The following is a 27,728-nucleotide window of genomic DNA, read 5'->3' as shown; positions in this document are numbered from 1 at the left end:
GCAGAAAGACTGTCACACCAAAGTCTAACTCCTAGGTCTCCAAAGAGGTCGGTAAAACAGATAAAACAGACACAGAGTCATGCTCTACAACTTCTATAATCACACCCAAAAACGCTGATTATACACCTGCAATGAACATTTGCTTGGAAACAGAACAAACTCAAATTCACTGGGATGATTTAATAAATGCACCTCATAAAAAGTGACTGTTCAGTTTTAAAGGAAACGAGACAAAATATATGAAGCCCGAAATGAAGCATCAGTTATATACAATGCTAAAATGTGTACATGATAAAACCTGATACAATGTAAAACAATCAACACGTAGTAACAAAGGAAATAACAAGGGTCTTCATAATGCCTGGAAATGGTAATATATGGCAGCCCATATGATCCCTACGAATGGTTGGAGTTTCAGTCAGATTTTGAAAAAAAAAACCATGGAAAACAATGAGGTATGCTATATACATGTACTTAAAATTTGTAACTCCATAATATCCAGGAACAGTACCATGTACACGTATTATGAATAAAGTCAGCTGAGATGCAAGGGCATGCAACTCTGGTTTCCCTACATCAGCTATAATACTTATCATATTAGTGGATGAAATACAAAACCCCATTATTTAAATAATCAGTTGAATAATTTTGTTTTACAAATACAAATTGATTTCAGAATGAATTGTTTGCATTCATCTCCAGTATTTTAGAAAATTGAGTGCACCTTCCGTTACTAAATAGAAAGATACAAATACTATTTATGTATTCGCATCATCCTGAACGAACATCATACCATAGCACTAGGATGAAAACTTTGATTCTGACACAAATCATCAGTGTATTTGGTTCAAGAGTCTTCATGAAAAGAAAAATATGTAGATTTGCAATAGACGGCTTTGTTCTTTTATGGAGTAAGTCCCACAAAAGTTTAACAAAAGCTAAACAAATTTTAGAGGGCTATTTATAAATAATTCCATTGTACCTGATTATTCCCTGAAAACCTTGTTTCTGGCAATAAGCCAGCAGCTTCAACTTGATAGTTTCTAATACAAGACACTATTATGGATGACAACTTCGTCAGGTGCCTTTGAAGAATTTGATAGTTTCTGTCTAAAATAATAATTGGTCTGGTAATTGTTTTAATAGAATGTTGTTAGTAATAAACCATAATTCATGTGACAATCCATTCAGAAAATATGTTTACAGTGCAATTATGAGTGGCCATTGATTCAGCTGATCCTAAATATCGCTAACAGCGACATGTAATATTTCAGCAAAAAAGAGAAAGAGTACTGCTGTCACCTTGTATGACATGAATTGAACAAACACAATCATATTCATCTCTTTACTGTCCCAACCTATTTGAGCAAATCAGTCCTGCCTCAGCAAGGATAAAAAACATCAGATTCTGTGTAAACACTAATTATGTAAAGATTCTCGAGAAATTTTCAACATATTCAGAACTTTTTAGCACAAGAAAACAACAACAAAAAATATCCAAAGATTTTGATTAACAGTCAGTACCATCATCAAAAATACAAGCTATTAAAGTCATTCATATCAGGAGAAAAAAATAATTCCAAAACAAGATCACAACTTGTAAGATTTATGTCAAGCAGACATAAATGCCTCCAGGGACAGAACATGGTGAGAGAATGAGGTACAGAACCATTCCCAGAAACAGCACAGCCAGATCATGAGCTGAATAATGGTATCAAGTCTGGACTAGGCAAACCAGAGTTGGTAATTTGGCCTATTAATAACCATCAGGATCATGGTATGAACAAGGACCACCACATCTGAATGAGTTTAGTTTTACACCACATTCAGCTATATTCCAGCTATGTGGCGGTGGTCTGTAAATAATCGAGTCTGGAACAAACAACCCAGTGATCAACAGCATGAGGATTGTTCTACACACCTGGGATCCAATGACATGTGTCAGCCAAGGTGGCAAGCTCGCCACATCTAAATGGATGGATGATTGACATGAGGCTACATGGTGTTCATGGACAGAGATAAGGATGTGATCTGGACACTGAACTGATGTATTTATCCTTATCTGAAGCATTATATTGACAATGACCATTATTGTTGGATTAGAAAAGAAACATTACATATTTCTGTTTCTGGTAACATTGCTAATTTGAATAACAACACAATCCACCTTATTGCAACCAGTGACAAAGGTAGGACTTCTCATAGGGAGCAATCACATTAATGGTGAATGAAGCAGTATCAGTTCAAACAGCTGGGAAAGTTCACTGATTTGCAATATAAAGATCAGGACATAGTATGTACATGTCATTTCCAGCTGCCATTTTACCCAAACTGAACACATGAAGCTGAACAGGAGTTGTCTCCCCTGACAACATACAGAGAGAGAGATATATATATATATATACACAACACATATACAATTGTAATGTACATAATGACCCATATATGATGGTTGTTCTCATGTACTACTGATGACAGCATATTGGCATTATCCAGGCCACATCAGTTTGTTTGCTACTGACAACACAGTGTCAGCTCCACTTGCTTGAGTATTCCAATTATCCTATGACACATATGCCTCATATAGCACTTAGATGTCTTTGTTGTTAGGTCATTTCTAAATGAACACAGTTAAATGTTCACCTTTTATTCCTACACTCACAATATTTTAAAAAAAATTCTATCAAGTCATCTCTTGCTTACAACTCTTCTGTTCACATCTGTGGGTAAAAAATACTGGAATCGCCTGATACTTTTCGAGCTAGCAAGGATGAGTAGTCTATGTCTGTATAATTATCTGTATAACTTCAAACTCAAGATGGTCATCCATTTTCTTGTATCTCTAAGGGCATCTGAAATAATATAAGAAATAATTATTCTCATTCATTCTTCTCTTCTACATTCTTCTCATGAAAATTGGTTTGATAATTCTGTCATATCAACCCATGTCTTACATTTTATAAGAAAGTTTACAAACTGTAAGTACAATATAGCAGCTTTGAAACAAATAAATGCCAAAAATATCATTAAAGGTCCCCTGATGTTAGGTCTCATAAACATGGACCATCACTAGAAGTGCAAGTATTCCATGTAATCAAGTTAGGAGAAACACCACAGAAGAAACCTTACCAAACAAACGATTTATCTAAATTCTTACTAGCTTCAGAAAAGTGAATTTGAAAACCTGTCAACAATTTTTTGAAACTATGATGGTTGATGAGTAAACAAAAGGGTCTTGAACAGATTAACAGTACAGTCAAAACCTGTTAAGTTGAATGTCGGCATCTCGAATATTAACATGATTAAACTAAACTCCCAGTAATGTCATTCCCGACCATTTTTCTACCCTCATAGACATACCTGTGTCTCGGATACTTCAATGAAAAGAATTTATTACTTGGTCTCCAGCGATTCAACTCATTGGGATTTGACTGTATTTGATATTATCATCAGTGTTCCAGGAAAGTAGGGCTACAATGACATGAGTCTGACAATGTGATCCACTGAAACTGTTTACAAACAATCTGCTGACCCCTATTTTAACCCATAAAGCATAACCGACTTGAATCACATCTTTGTGTTGATCATGGATTCAGTGCCCATTCTGTTGCTTGGAGAACATTACCACTCTGTATACATAACAGGCCACAAATTCAGACATGGGAAAGAACAACAAAAGGTGAGCTTACATGTTAAGTTTTCGAGGTTTCACCTTTACGAAACGAGATGCCCATCGCTGTCTTAGCCGAGTTGGTCAACATTCCACACAGGTTATGCAGCCTCAGAAACCCAGCCTCCCCTCCACTCAGTATCCATGTGCAACTCTCCGCATTAGGATTCACAGATATCTGCAAATACGAAGGTTTAGTTTCATCCACGCTATTGTGCTCATCTGACACACCATAGGCACATATTGGTTCTTCATGCTGATAAATCTAACATGAGACTTCAGTTGGGAAGAGAATGTATCATCTGTACTATCTTATTCAGAGGTCTCTAACATTGATTTGATACATATCAAGTTCATTTGAACACCAACGTATGAATAATAAAAGCCCTTGTGAGGGTCTTGGTCAAAGTGCAACATACTTGGAGACAGCAAGTGGAGGTTCATGCAGCTTTGATGTACTATCCGCCCCAATGTATCTATTTGTGGTACACACAGATCTTTGTGGTACCCTCCAATCCACATGCTATCTATGTGTTATGCTATGACCTCCTTCCATTGCAGTACCTTATATCTCAGTAATTGTAAATAAAATTGTGAAGTTATAAGGCCTAATTTCTCAAGAAATCCAATTAACATGACATTTAATCAACACACTTTTGAAAAATTATTATCTAAACTTTGATAGTGTTTCAGTGACAGCCATTAGACGAAGGAGGCTGATTAATAACCAAAGGACAGAACTCCATTGTATTGGGGTAAACACTAAAACTCAGCTTTGCAAGGCGAAGTAGGGAACAAAAAATGAATTGCTTCACCCACCGCAATGTGTGAAATCAGTTATGAATTGTTTTTGCAATTCAAGGTGTACAAAATTGTATCCATTATAAAATGTTATTCAAGGAAATACTAAAAAAATATTCATCATGATTTTTTAAATATTTGTTCATATTGTTTAATCTTTTATATTCTAGGCATTTTTAACCAAATATTGTTTGAAATATTGTGATAGTGAGGATATATAATTTTGTGTACAACAGTATGATAGAATCCTTTATAAATTTCTACTTCGTTAAGGTGTGCAAAATCATTTTCAGAGGACTGGGGTAATTTCATGGGTTGTGTCCTTAATTGAATTACAACTTTTGGCGTTCACCGGGAGATGATTAATAAAGCTTATGTCATCACTTCCATTACCTTATATGGCAACAATAAGTTGCAGACGACCTAGTTCAAATAGAGAGGGAGGATTATATATGTAAACGTTTTAGCATGTATTTTATGGATGGGTGTCAGAGCTAAATGTTAATATTTCTGCTGGATAATACTTACTAAGATTCAATACATCCTGCTGCTTTAAAAAAAGTAAACAAGGGACTGATGTCGGACTGCTGACTTACACATGCAAATCACTACTATTATGTGTGTCTTGCGTGGAAAAAACAGAAATAACGTTTGCTGTGATACCATGAATGATGCAATACAACGAGGTCCATCTTTGTGCTATCCTTTCACTATCATGTGATATCCATCTACCCATCCATATCCATGTGCTATCCATGTACTACCAACACATCAATGTGTTATTCACACATCCATGTGCTATCATGTACTATCTACGTATCCATGTACTACCTACGTATCCATGTGCTATCATGAACTACCTATGTATCCATGTAATACCTGCATATCCATGTGCTATCATGTACTATCTACGTATCTATGTGCTACCTACGTATCCATGTGCTATCATGAACTACCTATGTATCCATGTAATACCTGCATATCCATGTGCTATCATGTACTACTTACATATCCATGCGTTATCTACACATACATGTCCTACCTACATCTATGCTACCTATGTATCCATGTGCTATCCATGTACTACCAACATATCCATGTGCTTTGTACAGATCCATGTACTACCAACATATCCATGTGCTTTGTACAGATCCATGTACTACCAACATATCCATGTGCTATCCATGTGCTACCAACATATCCATGTGCTATCCATGTACTATCAACATATCCATGTGCTATTCATGTACTACCTACACATCCATGTACTACTTACATATCCATGTGCTGTCCATGTACTACCTTCATATCCATGTGCTATCCATGTACTACCAACATACCTATGTGCTATCCATGTACTACCTACACATCCATGTACTACTTACATATCCATGTGCTGTCCATGTACTACCTTCATATGGATGTGCTATCCATGTACTACTTACACATTCATTTCCTATAATGTACTACTTACACATCCATGTCCTATAATGTACTACCAACATATCCATGTGCTATCCGTGTACTACCAACATATCCATGTGCTGTCCATGTACTACCTACATATCCATGTGTTATCCATGTACTACCAACGCATCCAAGTGCTATCATGTACTACCTACATATCCATGTGCTTTGTACGCATCCATGTACTACCAACATATCCATCTGCTATCCATGTAAAACCAATATATCCATCTGCTATCCATGTAGAACCAACATATCCATCTGCTATCCATGTAGAACCAACAAATCCATCTGCTATCCACGTAGAACCAACATATCCATCTGCTATCCATGTAGAACCAATATATCCATCTGCTATCCATGTAGAACCAACATATCCATCTGCTATCCATGTTGAACCAACAAATCCATCTGCTATCCACGTAGAACCAACATATCCATCTGCTATCCATGTAGAACCAACATATCCATCTGCTATCCATGTTCAACCAACAAATCCATCTGCTATCCATGGCCTTCTTATGGATCTATGTGCTATCCACTCATCAATGTGCTATCCACATAAGGCAGAGGTTGCTGGATCTAGATCAAGGTGGATGTCGAGTCTGGACCAAACACTTCTGTACATGGCTGCTGGTTACCTTGTCTAACCAGCATTCCACATGAGAGTCCCTCTCACTGAGGCAATTGGATCCTGACAATACTACAGACACTTACTCTATACACAGACTGCAGGGGAGCGGACTCGACGTCAGCAACAGAAATGGTCGGCATCTTATACCCAGTGTCATCCTTGGTGTTGAGAGTACGGATGTGACTCAGCTGCTCAGGAACGAAGAAGACAAACAAATTTAGGACATTTTCATTCCCATAATGTTCAGGCATATATCTTGTATATTACTATGTACAAATCCGACGACATCCCCCTCCCTTTCTAAAAATCCTCCTCCTCCTCCTTTTCTCTCCCACATTTAAGGCTGCTTGTTCGTCTATGGTACTACTCAGCAGACACTTTGCTGGCCAGACAAGAGACTATGGAAAGATGTAATGTTAGATCAAAAGAAAGTAAAATGGTTCTTAGATGCCATGATGACAAAGATATGTCAATAAATTTTGTACAGAAAATGTTTACTCCTTTCCGATTAGAGATTTGATTGTACTGGTATGTATACGCAAAGACTGAGCTTGTACACAGGTCCACATGGTTGAGACTATAACCTACATGTTCATTGTCGCGGAACTCAATGAAGGGCAGGGTGGAATCCTTCAATGAAGATTCAGGTTCAGTCTTCTCTTCAGCTGATGGACTTGTAATTAGACTGGTGTAGATGATCTGTCCGAAACAAGCAATGAGTACATGAGAGTAGACACAAAGAAAGTAGCAAAGCTATGTTTATGACTAGTTTTTAGTCTACCAAAATCAGAAACTGTCAACTTTGACACAATGAACTTTGTTGTCTTGAAGTAAAACACTGGTCTCTTCATGTGTTTATTCAGCTTTGTAAGATCATGAACTTTGAAGAACTTTGCGTCTTTTTAAGTGAGTCCTTTATACTTCACTGTACTATATTAAGGTAAATAACGTACTCAAACACGCTGGTATCTCTGAGCAAAGCTGATACAGAAAACATTGACATACACACAACTACCTGGAACACAGCATCTCATTAATGAGACTCCATTACAATCTATAATGCATCATTACTGAGCTAGGAGAATCTGTATTGACTAAGGGGTGGTAGGTTAGCCCGGTGGTTAGGGCGTTTTGCTCGGTATGCGTGGAGGCTATTTCTGGTGTCTCGGGCTGTGATATTGCTTGATTATTGCTAAAAGTGCTGAAAAGCCCAACTCACTCACCCATTACTGGTATTTTGTCTGTTATCTTGGCTCAGCTGCAACTATATACAAAGTGAAATGTTTAATGCAACTGATGTCTCATCCTTATGGTGTCAGGAACACCACGTTACCTTCTTGTAGGAATCATATCCATTTGCTTGTACGACAAATGAATGTTTCAACCCTAGGCAACCCCAGCCCACCACCGATACCTTGAGTCAAGAATGGCTGTGTGTATTACCGCTTTACTCCTAGGTGTGCCCTTGTTAAACCTGGACGAAGGGATCCGCAGGTCGACAGTTTTCACAGCCATGACACAACCGGCACCATCACACGACAGCAGAACATTGAAGTAGGGGCAGTATGTAACATCCTGCAAGAAGAAACAACTAACATCACACTTCAAGATAAATGTGAAATAGTAACAAATTATGCTCCTACCATGGTTACTGTGGACTACTCAGAGCATGATTGAGTTTCTTGTGACTTTCTTGAGTTACTTGCATCGGTGCCACCCAATTAAGTGCAACCTAGTTACTTATGTAACTTGCATCAAATGCAAGTCAATCCTTTTGAGAAATACATCAACAATAAATCTAACACTATGAACATAATTTTGTCAGTTCATTTTTCTTCTAAACTTTGAATAATTAAATAGTATATTGCTTTCATTACACATCACAATAAATACAATGCAGCTGGAATTTGGCTGGTGCAACTACGTTTCTATCTTAGGTTGCGCCAGGAACAAGTAGATTAACATCTCATATATCGAGCCCTGCTATTTCACATCTACAGCAGGTGTGGAGATTCAGATGAAAAGATACTGATTATACTGCCAGCTGAAGCAAGCTACCTGGTCAGACGACACTGTATGCCAGATTTACAAGTGCATAGATGCCAAACCCAATGTGTTGCAAATAGTAGTTTCAAGGATCATACAAATACTCAAAATCATGATGGTTTGGGAAAAAGAAAACATGACACTAATCAACCGTGAATGTTCAGTTTCACATACCTCCAACAGCATATTTCCAAATCATCTGCACTACATTTCTTCTTGGCATCTCTTTTTGATGAAAATATATATTTTTGTCTATGACTCCAGATTTTAATGCATTTTCTTAAAATATCATAGAATTTCTAGTGCACAACTCTCATGTGCTGCAGTACCAATCAGCCAAGTTCAATGACAATGACTTCCTCAGTTCTGCTGCAGAGGACTATATACAACCTTTATCATAGACCTTTTGCCATTCACATGCTGCTGATAGCCCAAGGATCATAATCAGGAGTGAGTTTGGTTTTACACTGCTTGTAGCAATATCTAAGCAAAATCATAGCATGGGACACCACATCCTCAATATCTCCAGGGTATATGTTCAGATAAGTCTCCACTATACCCTGGACGCATCTACAGCTCTGCCCGATAAATTTATTACCCCCCTTTGCTGGCTCCGCCTTCTCACAGTAACCGATCAGCTAGGCTGCCGTTATAACCGAGCTTGCCAGTGTCAACAAAGATAGCGGTTGCAACTGTGAAGGTCTGCTCGCAAAAATCCTCAAACGCTAAGGGCCACAACTCTGCACACACTTGTGACTACAAAGGGTTCACAGCTTATAATTCTTCCAGTTAGGTTGTAACACTGGATAATAACAGGTGTACAGAGAATGGACAACATTGCTACTCACCCACACCACTGAGTTGTGAACACACAGCGACTTGTCGAAGAAGCCGCGGATACCACTGAAGCCGGTTTCTTGGTAATACACCGAGTTATGAGCCAAGCTGCAAGAGAGTAGCAGCATATAATGAAATATCTTACAAACTGCTGTTATTAAGACAACATAGGTATCTCAGTGCTCAGTGCATGATATTCAAGCAATAAGGCTGTCAGTAAATTATTGACTCTGAACCAGACAATCCAGTGATCAACACCATCATCATTGATCAATGCATTTTGGATACAATGACATGTAAAAACATTCAGCAAGCCTGACCACCTGATCCTGTTTGTAGCCTCTTACAACAAGCATGGGTGGCTAAGAGCCAGCTCTAATCCAGATTTTCAAGGTTTGGATCTCAAATTCAGTGTTTGAGTTTCTAAACCAAATGCAACACACAAAACACACAAAAAATGGGATTTCAGATTCAAAATAATATCAAAATGTTGATAACGGTTGTTAATTTCACATTATTATTTGAAAAAAACCCAAACAAATAAACAAATATATATATTATAATAACTGATGCTTTTGAGTAATGCTTGTTTGAAAGTTCAAAACATCAAACATAATGGTAGCTGAAATGAATGTGTATCAGGAAAATATCTGCATGTTGTAAGAAATCTGTAGGTCACTTTAACAGCATAGCAGCTGGTATTTCCCTAATGCTAGATCAGTACATGGCAGACCTCGGGTTTAGGTCAGTAAATGGCAGACCTCGAGCCTAGGTCAGTAAATGGCAGACCTCGAGTCTAGGTCAGTAAATGGCAGACCTCGAGCCTAGGTCAGTAAATGGCAGACCTCGAGCCTAGGTCAGTAAATGGCAGACCTCGAGTCTAGGTCAGTAATTGGCAGACCTTGGGCCTAGGTCAGTAAATGGCAGACCTCGGGCCTAGGTCAGTAAATGGCAGACCTCGAGCCTAGATCAGTAAATGGCAGACTTCGGGCCTAGGTCAGTAAATGGCAGACCTCGAGTCTAGGTCAGTAAATGGCAGACCTCAAGCCTAGATCAGTAAATGGCAGACCTCAAGCCTAGGTCAGTAAATGGCAGACCTCGGGCATAGGTCAGTAAATGACAGACCTCAAGCCAAGATCAGTAAATGGCAAGCCTTGGGTCTAGATCAGTAAATGGCAGACCTCGGGCCTAGGTCAGTAAATGGCAGACCTCAAACCTGGGTCAGTAAATGGCAGACCCCAAGCCTAGATCAGTAAATGGCAAGCCTTGGGTCTAGATCAGTAAATGGCAGACCTTGGGTGTAGTCAGTAAATGGCAGAACTCGAGCCTAGACCAGAAAATGACAGATCTCTGGCCTAGATCAGTAACTGACAGACCTTGGGCCTACGTCAGTAATTGTCCTCGAACACAACATAACTCTTTTATGTCCTCACTTTTAAGCAGATGGTGACTACAGGTGACCCCAAACTACAGGACATTATTCCAGTTCTACTGAACCAGCTCCTACTTACTGCAGGCAGTCGTCCTGAGCAGTTACTACTCCGTTGTACTCTCTGCCAGCCCATTTTATACTCGTCATCATGCCCATGTCAGATGTTGTCCACTTGTCGTATGGTCGATAGGGGTTGTTCATGTCCCAAAACATCACCACTTTGTCTCGACCAGCAGTTGAAAAGCATGATGGGATGGTTTCACTCCATGCACATCCAGTGACAGCTCGGAGATGAGCAGAGAAGGCACGTGAAGGGAGGATACTTTCCCCAGTGTTGGTCAACACTCTCAATAAAAAAGATGTTGTGAGGAGGTCATAGACCTGGACACATCCTGGGGAAAAAACAGAAACATCAGACTATAGAGACAGTATGGAAATCAACATGGAGTATGGAGAATGCTCATTGAAATATCTACTTAGCTTTCTTTCTTTCTCTCTTTATTCAGTACAATGGTGTGGGTCATCTGCTTTTGTGGAACATGGTCCATACAATATACACAAAGCTTACAAATACAGCAAGGCTATATGACGGTTTACTAAATAGTTATACATGTATATCCAGGCATGAGAGATACATCATTCCATGGCCAATAATGCCTAATTCTATACACTCTATAGTAAATCTGTACATGAGCTGTCAAATCACTCTGGATTAATCCAGCTCCCTAAGTATATAAAGTGACATACATAATGCCCTGCTGAAAGACACATTTTCCAAAATCTGGAAGACAAAACTTGAGAAATGTAGTCACATGCAGCGATCAGTGCAAACGATAACCTGTCAGCGCCATGAAAACTGATGATTGATACAATACAATGAGCAATTCAACTTGGATTCAATGTCAAGCAATCACCCAAGTTCTAGCATGTAAGCAACCATTCGATTCCAAACAGAAGATACATTCTTAAAATCAGGAAACAGTATTTACAGGAAAAAATTCTTTCATATCTAATATAACTACCTAGGATGTTTTACGTGTTACACAGATCTGATAGCAGCATCCATGTACATTACTGATCTCCACTCTGGTGGTGCCTCAAAACACCTACTGACAGATTGGCAACCTCCAGCCAGGTGCCCTCCCATAAATGACCTACCTTGTGAATAGCCTGCCAGTATGTATTGACTGCCTCCTGCCTTCTGCCAGTCGATGCACAAACAGCTGCCAGTGTCTGTCATATCCGTAGGAGAAAGAAATGAGACATTATCAGGATTATAAAGCAGAGCTTCCACCTGAAAATTCTCTTCTCAGAAAAGTCACTTAAAACGATGCCTTCAAGCCTATTTCTAACATTAATATATTTCAATTATTTATATGTATGTATACTCTGTTTTGAAGAAATTTATCAGTTTGAGATGGACGTGAGAAATAAAAACATGAGTGTCAAGCCAGCTTTTTGAGAGTCAGCAGGTATGGAAAATGATGAGAAAACTAGCATCTGCAGCTAGTCAGTTCCTGGGATGATAATTAATGCCCCCCTCCTTGATTTCTCTGAAATTAAACCTTTGCATAATTGCAATAACTTCCTTTGTTTTACATTTCCAACATTTGATGTTTGCTATCCGGACAACTATAAGTATAGGAGGGTCAATACCTGAGTTGGATCTGTTAGCTAGTGTGAGGCAAGGTTGAGCCTTGTAGATGGGAGGAGTTCTCTCCCTTTGCATGTGCTCTTCTGGAGGGAAGTAGACATCACTTGTTGCTGCTAAAAACTGGGGATGGGGAACACTGTAATACAACAGATGACAAAAATCAAACCTGATAATGACCAAACTGAGCATTGTTAACTAATTCCTGGTTTTACAAGATCATAATAATCAGATTTTACTTCACTGATGATGACACTGAGAAAAACAAATCATACACTGGCTTATACTCTATGATCAGTATGCAGTTTATTGATAGCTAATTTCAAAGAACAAAATAACTGCTAAATCTGCTTTTCAGTGTTTATTTTCAATTTATGTGGCATTAGTCATGAATGAACCAATACCTGTAGACTCTGACAGTTCCATCAGAACAAGCAAGCGCCAACAGACCCAACCTTGGCAGATCCTCCTGAAAGCATAATAGACTGTCATAATTATATATATTTAACCAAGTAACCAAGACTTATATTTCAATGTACTTAGTTACCCATTGCAACAATTGGATACCCAATAATCCCATTTCTAAGAGAAACCCTACACAGTGTACTGTTCCGCACACCAATGACTCATTAAGTCCTTTCAAGAACTGATTCTTTCTCCTTTACCTTTTACCGCTGTATTGTCCAGCATTATTTATCCCTCGCCTTTATTGTCCAGAATTATATATGTCTCACCTGTGTATTGTCCAGCATTATTTATCCCTCGCTTGTGTATTGTTCAGAGTTATATATCCCTCACCTGTGTATTGTCAAACATTATTTATCCCTCACCTGTGTATTGTCGAGCATCATATATCCCTCACCTGTGTATTGTCAAGCATTATTTATCCCTCACCTGTGTATAGTCCACCACTATCAAGACCTCTACTGTGTATTGTCAGGCATTATCTATCCCCCAACTGTGTATTGTCAGGCATTATCAATCAGTTACCTGTGCATTGTCAGGTATTATATATCCCTCACCTGTGTATTGTCAAGAGTGATGATCGGTTCCTCCCATACCCCTCTAGGGCACCAGCACACCTGCCACACGCTCCCATAGTCATGGGCGATACTGAATGCAAGCTTAGGATCAGGAGTGGACGTACTGAAATACAGGTACAAACCAGAGTCATAAGAAGATGACAAATTTCCCCTCCAATCCCTACATATTTGAAAAAAAACCCCAAATGATCAGACAGTTACTAAAAGTCCAACTTGATTTTTTTTTGACTATGTGGAAACCATGAAAAATATAAATGCCGCAAATCTGCAAATAGCAAAAGGCACCACTTCAAGTCCTGTTTGATATACCTGCAAAGTCCACCCCTCCCTTTTGAGACTAACTCCAAATTGTTTTCATGGATTCCTTGAAAATGAAAATGTCCCAAATCTGCAAATAGCTAAAGGAACCACTTTTGAATCTCAATTATATCTGCCAAGTTTTGCTAAAAGGTTTTAAGGACAGACAAGAGGCACCTGACTATATCCCCACCCCCATTACACACCCCAGCAATAAATAGGAAAACTAGTCATGGCCATCATAACGGGACAAATGAGTGAGATCAGGAAATTCATTTCTCCCACTGCAGCCAAAATGAAATTCATTTCATTATTGTTTGTACTGTTTATCACAATATACATCTTAAATATTTTTCACATTTACAGTTGGGCACTATTGATCCAGAGAGGCTCTTATAAGAATACTACAGTCCTCTGATGTCTTATCGTTAAAAAAAACCCAAACAGGCAAATTGTGTGAAGGAAGCTATCAGTCTGAGATTGTCATATCTGTAAAATGTAGAAAATGCATAATCAATTGTAAATATCCATATGTATTATGTACGTGGGCCCGAGGCCTTATATGTTTATATGCTCTACGATTGCTTGTGTTGTTTAACACCACACACAGCAATATTCCAGCTATATGATGCAAGATGGTAAATAATCACTCCTTGATCAAACAATGCCATGAATAAGAAGTGGTTTCAATGACCTAGATCTTCTCTGAAGTGAAGAAATTAGGTGAAATCAGCTGGGACATGTTACACAATGTACTATCACTATGTACAGGGTCTGTCAGGAAAAGAAAGAAAACACTTAAACATGGCCAAAGACATTTTCAAATATGGTGAATATACTATCACAGGAACTGAGTGATCTTAATCCGTGCAAAGCAAACAACAGGCAGTCAGCAAACTGCAACATTTCAGAGCAAATGTCACTTTGAACCAATGTAGACTTACTTGTGGCAGGTTAACTCTCCGAAGTCCCAGATTTGTACAACTCCTGGCTCACTGTAGGTCTTATTTGTTGGGTGGTCAGATGTAAAGTTACAAGATACTGCTGCAATTTGATTGGCTGTTTTCTTGAATGGTACAGGGCACCATTCTATACCCCACACTGTGCACCCCGTGTAACAGGTGGCATGACCTGTACAGAGAAGAGCAGACATTTCTACATGGTTTTTCTTCACCCTCATATACCTCAATGTCAATTTTTTTAATCCCTATATAGTGCAAAAGAGGTGGAGTGACACAGTTTAACGAAGTTGTGAGGTGAGTTTAGTTTTCTGCCATTTTTAGCAACAGTCCAACAATAAAATGGTGGGGGACACATGTGATGGGCGTCATTCTTTGTACTTGGTTGGGGACAAAAAACTCTGACCTTTGACGAGTGAATACTCAAGCTCTTAGCTATCCCACCAGCCTTCATTTCCATGAGTTAATAGGGGAACAAATCAAAGGTTAAACTCTGTAAACACTGTCTTCCCATCTCTGGAATATGCACATGCCTCCATCTAGAAGGTGAGTGAGTGAGTTTAATTTTAAGCCGCACTCAGAAATATTCCAGCTATATGGTCTGGACCAGAAAACCCTGTGATCAACAGCTTGAGTACTGATATTTGTATTTGGAAACTGATGCCATGTCAACCAAGTCAACAAGAATGACCACCCGATCCCATTAGTTGCCTCTTATGACAAGCATGGGTTATTGAAGATCAATTCTGACCCGAATCTTCATGGGTCCCATTTAGAAGGCAAAAAACAAGACTGTGAAGCATTAATGATGTGACTGACTGCTAACATCTGACAACTTACCAGTGGAAATGATGCTTTCAGAGATTCTCAGTTGTTTGGCATCTTTCTTGTCGTTGCCACGTTTTAATACAAATGGATGACTTGTCCTATCTGTCATATAATTTCTGGCTTCTCTGAAAACAATGTATTCAAATATTCCACATTTTTCCCTATCCTGACTCATGCTATGTGCTTATCTCCACTTTCCGAGGAGATAAGCACGTAGCATGAGCCAGGATAAGTATCAAATATCAATTTTATCATCAAAATTACATTTATAAAACACAAAAATTGACTTCAGCCTAAAGTCATTCCAGTGAATGAATGTTCTGTCAGTGCTATTTTTCTAGTTTCCCTAAAATCTAGGGATTGGTACATTTGTAGGTCCAAACCAGTTTCAGTTTCAGCATTAATGGATGGCCTGAGGAAATGTCTAAGAATATCTGGATGAGTAAAGTGGATTGGATGGTCTGGACCTGTGTGCCAACTTTACCTGACTGGGTACACAGTTGCTCAAAATCACTGTTTACCTGGGCCCTGTTCTGAAGTGATCTCACATTTCCTACCCCACGTTTAATGATTCCTCATGTGAAATATGTTTTATTCAACATTTTAAGCACCAGTCTTGGTATTCAGATCATTCTTCGCCTCCATTACTCCTGCCAGATTCCGGTTGAATGGAGTGATGGAACAAGAATAAGCAGAAATTAACAAGATTATTCACTTTCTCTAAGCTGTTCAGCCCATTTCCGCTACAGTTTGCCTGTTGGAACATGTGGTAAGACTCTTGGATGCTGATGAAGGTGTATATTTCCCTCAGACTGTCTTTACCATCGGAATGCTATCGCAAAGATATCAACGAAAAATATTTTTCTGCATAAAAACAACCTGGCATTTGTAAAGACCCACCATATTATCAAAGTCTGAGTTTATTTGAGAAAAAGCAAAAGAGAAAGAGAAAGCACAAAAGGGTCACCGAGCTACTCCATTCTACACCTACTCCGTTGGCAGTTCCTTCCAGTTGTTATTTCTTGGAATCAGCTTTGGGAAGAGGACATTGTTGTTTTCCTGTTTCTTGGCTGCCAACATTTCTGGGAAGAAGTCTGGGTCATCAGTGAAGTAGGGTGTTGAGGGTGTGTAGCCCCTGTGGAATTTCTTCATTTTCACTACAATGAGGGCAAAAAATATTTCCACTGTTCTCTGCACATTATGTTTATAAGTGAAGTTTTAAACATGAAACTAACTGGCAGAAATATATATACTGAACAAAAGAATTCACTGATCACGTATATTCTGGGGGATATAATTATGACATAGTGTCTTCACTACAAAAAGTATTCCCAGAAAATATTCTTGAACCATAAGACAAATTTTAACCTGGATCTTCACGAGTTTAGCCAGCAAACTGTTGTCTCAGGCAACTAGGCCACCCATGACTTGAGGTACGGGGATATAATAGTACCATGTCACTGGAGAAACCTTAAATGTTAGTGGCTTTCACTGACTAAAACATTACCAGGGTTACTGTTACCATCTTACCTTTATCTTTCACTTTAAGACCTTCAATATCATCAATTTCATGATCACCATCATCATCCTCATCATCTTCATCACCGCTGCCTTGAAAATCTCCGTCAACATCACTGTCGTCTGCAGCACTGTAGTCATCTTCTGAATCTCCCTTCCTCCTACCAGACCGAGATGTTTTCATCTCATCTGCTCCGATCTCAGCAAGCGTCTGCATAGCCCTGTGAATGAAAGTAGGTTGCCTTCAGCAACAGCAGAAGATATCATAGTTCACTGTTAAAAGGTTCAACACAAGTTCTATCAACCATGATATGACCCTGAACCTGGTTGTGACCTATAAGTTTTTCATCTCTACAAACTAAATTACGATGACTTAAGATGTCATACCCATGCACACAAATGAGAATGCCAACCAAAGGGTATCTAATACCTTTCACCAATCTTTTATGACTTTGCTTGGCACTCCCAACTATTTTAATTTTTTAACCTAGCAGTAAGAAAACATTACTTTTTCGCAGATTGTCGTTTCTGCTTCCCCATCTTGTTGAGATCTTCGTCTCCCACATGTTCTTCTTTTTCCTGCTGTTCTAGCTGCTTGAATTTCTCTTCGTCGTTGTCCCTCTTCTTGTGATACACAAGGTGGGCATGGTACCACATGGACTTCTGGGACCGCCCACACACCTCACATATCGTGCGCTCCTCCTGGAAGTACAGCAACACCATGCACTGTCTTTACAGATCCTGTTTTACAGTCAATAATTTTGTGTAATTACAAAGCAGTCTTCAACATGTTCCTGCCTTTCTACTGGACTAACACACCATTCTAGGATAGAATAGGCTAACAAAACTTATCATTATTGGTTACCATGATGTCATAATGAGATGACATCACTAATCGGTATGCCACCAAGGGGACTAACCATACCATTTAGACTCAAGACACGGATTATTACGGTTTATGAACAGAGAGAGAGAGAGAGAGAGAGAGAGATGGCAAAATACTAGTACACAATGACTGTTATACAAGCCACTACTCACCTCTCTGCCACACCACTTGATGTGATGGGTGTAGTAGTGGAAGTATCTCAGCTCCTTCTTACACTGCTGACAGACCAGCTTGCCCTGGACTTTCATGATCCTCCTCAGAGCAGCTGTATCTGTCATTCCTTCAGGACAATCCCTGGACCACTAGAACATACAGAATATCTACTATGGATACAGGACTGAAATAAGATTTTCTTCCACTGCAAAGTCTGCAGCAGTTTTTGGTAAAACATCTCATCCTTTTACCATGGTTACTAATGTTAAAGCTTATATAACAATCTCAACTCAGGTTAAGATAAATAAAACTCAAATGCTCCAAAAAACTTATTTTGTTTGTTGTGATAACACCATATCCAGTAATATTCCAGCTATTGGATGTTAGCCTGAATGTAACTGAGTCTAGACCAGACAATCCTGTGATCAGGGAATGCTAACATGCAATCAACCAAATCCTTGAGCTGACCACACTATCCATTAATCATCTCTGATAATGAGAAAAGGTGGCTTGGGACATATCTTAACCTAGTATCCAAACTAAATTGTTTAAAATCACCATGATTACATGAACTGTTCAGGGTAAAGTCTCATTTTTTCAATATTAAATCTGACATATTTTAAAATTAACAAAACAACCTTGTTATCATAAAATTCTTATTTCCAAAGGGGAAATAATTTTGTTTGCAATTAACACAAAAAAATTATAACATCAGTTAATTCTTATTTTTACAGTTCACAACTACCTGTATGTTTTCTTAGCGATGCCTTTTATCCATGATAATCTTAACAGCTTGCATTCTGTGCATCAACACAGTTATGGATGTGCATGTAACAAACACAAATAAATATATACTGCAAAACTATTATGAGTAACCTGGGAAAGGACCCTTTCAAAATTTCCCCTTAGACCTCAGGACCAGTGAGTGGACAATAAGTAGTGGTCCTGTCTGTACCCACTGGTCCAAAAGAACATTCATAGATTTACCTTGAACATTTTCTGGCCACCAGGACCACTGCAGACTTATCATTGTGACAAATTTTTACTAGTCAGGGACCACAGATCGGGCATAAATTGTGCCCACTGTAATTTAACATCTTTAAAAGTGTTAAATTAAAAATCCTTTAACAAAGAGAACCGTTCTGTGTAGGAGAAAGCATGACTGCGAGGATATGGTTGGGAAAATAAGACCTGAGAGGGTGGGGAGAAGTAAGAGCGCACATCAAGGTTGATCTTTGACGATATTTTTCAACTGATTTCAAACACACATCATCTGAATTTGTATGTTGGTGTTAATATAGAGTTATGAAAAAGAAAAAAACCTGGGAAGAGGTCTTACTTACAAAAAGTAAAACCGAGAAATAGGTCTTTCTTACAAAAAGTAAAACCGAGAAATAGGTCTTTCTTACAAAAAGTAAAACCGAGAAATAGGTCTTTCTTACAAAAAGTAAAACCGAGAAATAGGTCTTTCTTACAAAAAGTAAAACCGAGAAATAGGTCTTTCTTACAAAAAGTAAAACCGAGAAATAGGTCTTTCTTACAAAAATAAAACCAGGGAGCAACCAAAAAACTCAAATGCAGTTGTTCTGGAAAAAGAAGCCATGTTCAATATATAGGGAGAAGCACCCTTTGGGTTTATATATGGATATACAACTTCTTTTGTATAACATGGGCAACGTTTCAGGGTAGCTCAGTGTTCGCGTTAATGTAGAAACAAGCGTTTTTCACGTAAAAAAATAATACAACCACACAATACATTTTTTGCGTGTTTTGTTTTGTCCATGTTTTGGAGGCATAGATTATGCACATGGATACATAATTTTGAAAAGTACCTTAAAACCGCAACATATAGGCAAACAATAAAGTTAAACATGATTCAGGATTGTACTGAAAATTTCACATGCAAAAGATTCTGACTACATATTTAGAATTTTATCTCTGCACACACTCGCACAAAATCTACCAAGATCACTGGTTAGTAACTGCTACCACCATTATCAAACAAGTTGTGCATACATAGAACTTTCCTCATTGTTCATCACACCAACTTCAAAATGCCACTCAAAGAAATTAAAACTCCTTTACATTGTTATACAATTCAAGGAAACACATAGTGCTTCATCACTGGAGAGATTAGTCAACAGACCAAAATAAATATTTCTTGATCAAATTGTCCAGGAATGCTCAGACTAGATATATGACCCTACCAGTGCTTGGTGTTCCGTCATGAGGTGGAACTTGAGTCCTGCCAGAGTTGTCAGATCCTTGTCACATCTCAAACATGTAGTTGATGCCTGGTGAGAAACACATCATAATTTATATCAACATTATTAACATGATTACAATAGGAACAATTTATTTTCAGGAAAACTTCAGACTGATGTTTCAGGAGTTGAAAATTTATTTCAAATTCCACTGGACACAAGTCCAGTGAACCTTCAAAATCCTCTTGACCAAATATTATCTCCCTTGACCACCATTGACCATCTGGTTTCTTTAGCAAACAATCGCAATTAATTGGTAGCAATGGCATTTATATTTCATCAGAAAAATAAACATATCAAAATATTTTAGTATTTTTCCATGGAAAAAGTTAATGTGGATATTTACTTGACTGACTAACGAATTCCACTGAATGTGGACGACGGACAATGGTATTTTTCAAACCCTGTGATTTCATTAATAAATAAAACATCTGAAATAGAAAGGGTGGCAGAGTGGTCACCACTATTTACTGTGTATGGTTATGTCCCTTAGTTCTATCAGGATGTCTTCATAGTGGATTCAAGATGTCTGAAGCAATATAAAATAAACTAGGCACCATACCTAAGAAGTTTAACCAGTGTGGTAAACATTTTTGACCTGTTTCCCGTTACACTCTTGTACCTTTCATTCATGGATATAAGGGAAGTCCGTCGAAAGTCATACTGTTAATACACAATTTCATTTTGTATACTCACTGATATTTTGATTCACTGATTCAGCAAAAATGCCTAATATTCCACTTGTGAATGAAACATTTGTTTCACCTATTCGTGTGCTCACAAGATGTGATGTCACATTGTTTTGTCGATTTGAAATCTTCAGTTACAAGTTACAAAAAATTGCTGTGTACAAGAGTCCATTGCAGTAAATATTAACACTAAGAGTTAGCGAGTGAGTGATTTTAGTTTAATGCCACACTCAGTGAGTGAGTGAGTTTAGTGTTGCGCCACACTCAGCTGCCTCAGTCAGCAATATTCAAACTGTGAGAAAGTCAGTGCTAATGGTATCATTTTTAATGATATTTTGTAAAATTAAAATTTGGTCTTGTATTGGTGGCATTATTAATCTTGAGCTATTTTTATCTCCGTGCTGGACACATTACATTTAGTGTGTAATTCAGAGATTCAGAACATTTTTGTCAGTGGTGATGCATGGCAAAGTGTGTATAAGATAAGTACCGCTCTGTGAAGTCATAGGAGATACAATTTACTAGATAGCATGATTACAGCAATCCACAAATCAAGATTATCCATGTACTTCAGTTACAGCTATGTATTATTTCCTCCCATCCTTAGCATGTTCAGTTGAAAGATTGGCCTATAATTATGACAATAGATATCTGTTCAAATAATACTCAATGCGTTCCACCATACACCTAATCCACATGTGTCTTGTCTATAATAAAATATGCTGTCTTCATATTTGATTATCCTACCTACACTGACATCAACAAGCAACTATTGCCACAGACTTGCCTATGTTTTTTCAAACGACTGACATTTGTGATCTGGTGATAAACTTAGAGAGACCCTTCAGCTGTTTATGTAACTATTGATTGTGTAACTATAAGATGATTTACTTGGCTTACCACAATTTCTGGAGACTTGAGTGGATTGACAGGATGTTTTCTTGGTCGCCCTCTTTTAGCCACAGGGGTATAATTCAGTTCTGAAGATTCATCCAAATTTCTCTTTGGACGGCCTCTTTTAGCCACAGGCGTATATTCCACATCAGATGATTCGTCCAAACTTCGTCTTGGTCGGCCTCTTTTAGCCAAAGGGACATATTCAACTTCTGAAGACTTATCCAAACTTCGTTTTGGTCGGCCTCTTTTAGCTACAGGGACATATTCAGCTTCTGAAGATTTATCCAAACTTCGCTTTGGTCGGCCCCTTTTAGCTACAGGAGCATATTCTACTTCAGAAGATTCTCCTAAACTTTCTGTCTTCCTTGTATCTTCAGGTTTACGTCCCTCAGTTGAATCATCAATCATACTCTCATCATCACTCACACTTTCTTTTCTCCTTTTAGATTTCTTTTCCATACTATCATCCTCATCCTCCTCAGCACTGCCAACACTGTCTTGTTCACTGTGCGATCCTAAGTCAATGTCATCACTATATTTCTTTGCTTTTCTTTTCCTTGAGCTTGTTCTTAAGGATATACTACGGTTTCCTCCTAGAGAATTATTATTTCGAGAGGAACTGTTTCTATCACCAGTGCTCTCTTGCTGTGAAGTACCTCTACCTCTTCCTCTACTGCCCCTGGACTGACCTCGGCCACGGGGTCGACCTCTACCTCGACTGGGTAATGGAGTTGATGTGGGCAATGTTGTTGCATCAAATGATTCATCCAATAAGTCTTCCCTTTTTTCTTTGTCAGCACTTCCTTTCAATTTTCCTCTTGATGAATTCAAATTATTTGAATCATCTACACTAGTATCCAGCACCTCAACATTTAAACTAGTATCCTGTGCCTCAACAGAGTTATGTCCCTTTGTTTTTGATGCATTTTTAGAGACTTTCTCTTTTCGTTTCTTTGATTTTGAGGTCACATTATCACTGTCATGGGTGGTCTTATCATCCGGGGTTTCATCTCTTGATTGATGTTTCTCAGGTTTCTCTTTCACTAACTCTTCACCCATACCGTCATCAAAGTCACAAACATATGCAGGTGTCTGTCTGTCTGATGGTTCAGCTTTTTTAACACTGGGACTACTATGGTCTTTTCCAGTTAAGTCACTTCCATGTTTCTTAACATTTTTTTTCTTCTTATTCGAATCAACACTTTCTTGGTCTTCCAGTCTGACATTGGGCACACGAGTTCTCTTGGAAGAACGTACTTTCGGGATTTGCTTTTCTTCCTCCTCTTTCGCTTTCAGCTTTTTCTTGTCAGAGAGAGCGAGAGAGGAAAGAAGGTCTTCTTTTGAAGGACCACCATCTCTTTGAGGTGAGCCAGCCTCTTCTTCATCTAGAGTCTCACTCTCCACCTCTTTATCTTTTCCAGCTGCAGGAATTTTAATTGGTGATATGGAGACTTCAGCACTTAGTCTTGGCTTTGGTCCACTACTTTTACAGGGTTTTTCTTTCCCCTTTTTAGTTTTTTTAAAAGAATCTGAAAACATATTTAACAGGCATTTAAAATATCACTAACTGCATCATTTAATCATATGTACACACACAGTATATAGACTAAGTGTACAAAACATGGTACAGATGAACCCCTGTAAACTGGACCCCGCATATCTAAAAACCCGCCTTCATTTTCAAGTGAAACAAAACTCACATTCAGTAATTGTACTCGCTTAACCAGACCCCCTGCTTCTAGAACTGCAGAGCAAATTTTAAAAACCATTCCCACATATTTCCACTGAAAAATGATCCTGTTATCCGGACAGAAAGGTCTGTGCACACGTGCATGTGTAATGTGTCACATCAATACCGTCTACCGCACTACTAAGTGTATTCATTATTAACCTATCAGAAGGTACTTGATGTGAATTGGCTAACTACCCATCAAAACACACTAAGGTTTTAATTAGGATCATCAGAAATGAAGACACATGATAAGTAGAATTATGGTTAACCACACTGTAATTGTACTGTATATAACACTTATAGATCGCCCCCCTACTATCTGTACCGATGAAAGTGAGAAAATAGCTGCCACGTGATCTAAGTCATGTGATTCAGCCCGGAAATTTACTTTCTGCAGACAGGATAAGTTCGTCGCAGAGTTGTATGTTTTCAGCGCAAAAAATGCATCTTTAAAATAAAAACAGAATGTGCAATTAGCAAAATAGTGACTTTTGTCATGGATTTATGTATTCTATCCAACTTACCACCTGAAGCTTCACACGCCTCATGATTATATGTTTGAGACAACCTGACAACTTGTAACTTGCGTTCCGCCTTCCATGTATTACTGGCACACATATATGTTATGATGATTCACTGTTATTACTATTGACTATTGATATATGTACATGAAACATTTTTCACATTTTGCTATCACTTAATTTTCACATTTTGCTCGTTTGATCCAGTTAGCTATCCAGATGATTTTAGAGTGAAACCAAAATGTCCAACTGTATAAGACTCATGTTACCAAGGCTGTTATTCAAATCCATATCTAATAATACAAACAATTCAGTCTTCTGCACGTCACAAATCAAGGTTACTTCCACAAACCTCAAAACCCATTGTTTTGAAATCGGCAATATGGCCATATCACAACGCAGTAATAATGAGTGTTCTGATACCATCAGCAGTGATCAGTAAACAGACCAAAATAAAAACTTATAATTTCTGCAAAAGATGCACGAGGTGTTGGTCATTATCATAAACACATTATCATGAGTCTTGAAGTACTGTCACCACAACTGAAGCCAAAATGATACAGTCCATATTTCAGCCATTAGTCTGAAACGCAAAAATGATAAAGGACAGTCTGTGTATTAACAAGTTACAATCGACTGGAAGGGAGGCCAACTGACAATTTCCGTTGTGTAGACATGGAGGATTTTGACAAAGAGTGCAGACAATTCTCACACCCAGATTCACTGGACAGCTAATATTTTACCATCATTTATTTCTGCTGATGTGTCCTTATTTTTCTTCCCTGATCTTGGAGTCCTCCGAACCATTGTGATAGTCCTATAGGATCATTTTAATGGACTCGTCTTGTGTTGAAACTGAAATATGAGAAACTTGTTTTAGTGAGTATGTCCCAAAATGTTTGTTTTGTTGGTTTGTTGTTGATACCTCATTCTGCAATATTCCAACTATGTACAAAATATGACGGCAATCTGTAAATAAGCACGTCTGGAGAAAATTATCCAGGGATCAACAGCATGAGCATCGATTTACACGATTAGGATATCATGACATGTGTTAACCATTTCACTAACTTTCAGTGCATGTGACCATCTGATCCTGCAAGTTGCTGTTTATGTAAAACAATGGGTTGCTGAAAAAAATTAATCCTTCAGAACAGAGAGACAATAATAGCTGCCTTTTATTTCTTTTCACAGTTTAATTAATTTCACTCAAATATATACCACAAATTGCCCTATAAAATGTGGTTATTAAATATGATCATCACTACCAACTCAAGTTTCCATTATAATTCTATATAAACATATACTGTTTACAAAAGAGTCACAAAGAGGAAAACACTTTGTCATGATCATAATGGTTACACACTGAAAACAAAAAGGTTGCTCTCTGAACAATTGTATGTTACAGACAGGATCTGAATATATCAGTGTCATAGCCAGTTCATAAAGTTCTGTGAAAAGTATTATTTCTTAGGTGTGTGTGTGTGTGTGTTTGTGTGTGTGTGTGAAACAAGTTAGCCTGACACCATCAGAGCTACAACACTTAACTTTGACAAACTTGTAAGTTATCGTCACCAGAGACAATATAACAGCTATGGTCTCTGTCATCACTAACTAAAACGATTGCTAGATTAATAGATTATTTTTCAAAAGTCTTTTTAACCATCAACGAAATAACATTGACATTCATCTATTATGACATCATTACATCTCATTACGAAATAGAACTCTGGAAAGAATATAAATCTCATTTAGATCGAAACATCTGGCCTTCCCTCCAAACAGTCTGTTCGCATTTTGGGTGTAAATATAGATTTAAATTCGCCAAAATGTCAAAATTTAGCACAAAGCCAAGGATCTTGATATAATATCATCGACGAGAGCAAATACTTTGTTAATTACTTCCCATTGACTGTGACTGTCTCGTCAGAAAACGAATAAAGGGTACACTCCACAAGAAAAAGTTAAAGTCGAAGTGTAAAATAACATACTTCTCGGGATTCGAACCAAGAACCCATGGACTTCGACAAACACACAAAACCCTCCAAAACTGTCTCGCAGGTGCGAGGAAATCACGCGGGTTCAGCGAGAAGTACCGATGTACTATTTCCCTCACACTGGTTTCAATAGTTACACATGCTAGTTAACATCCACTGGGGGACACAGTTACAGCTAGCAGTGTTGGAGTAAGTGCACCAGCGTTCCTCTGTTGACCTCATAAACAAGACGTGTTACAAAGTCATTAATATAGTTTACTGTTTCAACTTAGGTTAAAGCTTAAGGACGCTGCACATCGTTTTTCTTTTCATATTTCTTCTGTGCTTGAGCAAGATAAAGTATACAGATGTTGATGTTCAGGTCGACTGTTATTATATACGCTAAAATCAGGAGTACGTTCATTACCTCAGTTTATCAATTGGTTAGCACAAAGGCGTATACACGTCTTAGGTTAGAACAACGGATTTACTGATTTACTGATTTATTCAAAGTATTATCAATAAAAATATTATTATAGAACGAACACTTTCCCCAGTGTTACGTGGAAGAGAGGCGTGCTTGCCCTAAAGTCTCACAAATACGCATACACGTCAAGACCCACGTTCTCAAATCCATATCACTCCTTTCTGCCTTTCAGCGTGTCCACAAGGCGTCAATACAATACCTGGATACATTTTATGATCTAGCTCCAGGTCGTTTTGCGAGACGAAGGACTGATAACTGTTTCCAGTCATAAAACAATTTTGCACACAAACGAGTTTTACGATACCTCGTATATGAGGATAATGTTTTACTTTTCATCAATTTACGCATTTGGTTTGGATTAACACATCATCGGCGCAGCTGAAGTTTCCAATGTCATTTCACTTGACGATATATAACAAAAGACACTCCTAGACTTATCGTCCATCGTAATAACATCGGGACACTTCCGGAGAAGTCAATATTTGCGTAAATAAAATCTATCTAAGAGATATTTTATTCGTTTGTTCAAAGAAGTTGTGAAATTAAAATTTAGATGATTCAGATAACACATTTGTTAGGAATACATGAGCATAATGCCATGTAGAGAGTGGTGAAATGTAATCATCTGGTTCTAATTCCATCGTTGGGAATCCCATCTGATATTCGAACCCACACCCTCAGTGTCAGGCACCAAAATCGCCTAACCCCTAACACACAAAGTCAGTGGCCTAACACGGTCAGTGGAAGCCTCGGTAGCGATTTTTTACCTAGTATGCTGGCGATTAGGTGCCCGACTCTTAGGGTGTGAGTTCGAAGATGGAGCTCAATTCTATGAACAAAATATCCTATAATCTGTAATTCAGTTGTAATTTTTAATCATAAAGTATTGTGTGATTAGGGTGAATATACTATAAGAAGAAATGTTTTGAATTATGAATGT

General features: G+C 38.2%; 1 protein-coding gene across 1 annotated transcript; it reads right to left on the bottom strand.

The window, feature by feature from the left end:
- Nucleotides 1–165: 165 nt before the first annotated feature.
- On the bottom strand, nucleotides 166–26,412 carry LOC137277836 (uncharacterized). The gene is made up of 21 exons (XM_067809798.1): nucleotides 26,317–26,412; nucleotides 25,069–25,180; nucleotides 22,076–23,601; nucleotides 20,430–20,516; nucleotides 18,222–18,371; nucleotides 17,692–17,885; nucleotides 17,196–17,404; nucleotides 16,657–16,822; nucleotides 15,678–15,790; nucleotides 14,823–15,009; nucleotides 13,561–13,684; nucleotides 12,943–13,007; nucleotides 12,544–12,677; nucleotides 12,046–12,120; nucleotides 10,967–11,279; nucleotides 9,467–9,563; nucleotides 8,016–8,147; nucleotides 7,161–7,271; nucleotides 6,656–6,760; nucleotides 3,690–3,848; nucleotides 166–2,852 (listed from the first exon to the last, which is right to left on the bottom strand). Exons 2-20 carry the CDS (start codon nucleotides 25,130–25,132, stop codon nucleotides 3,693–3,695), a joined length of 4,008 nt encoding a protein of 1,335 aa, XP_067665899.1. The 5' UTR covers nucleotides 25,133–25,180; nucleotides 26,317–26,412; the 3' UTR covers nucleotides 166–2,852; nucleotides 3,690–3,692.
- Between the last annotated feature and the right edge of the window lie 1,316 nt (nucleotides 26,413–27,728).

The sequence above is a fragment of the Haliotis asinina genome, chromosome 3 (genome assembly GCF_037392515.1).
Source record: "Haliotis asinina isolate JCU_RB_2024 chromosome 3, JCU_Hal_asi_v2, whole genome shotgun sequence".
In the NCBI taxonomy this organism is placed as follows: Eukaryota; Metazoa; Mollusca; class Gastropoda; order Lepetellida; family Haliotidae; genus Haliotis; species Haliotis asinina.
This window is presented reverse-complemented; position numbering and strand designations above follow the sequence as displayed.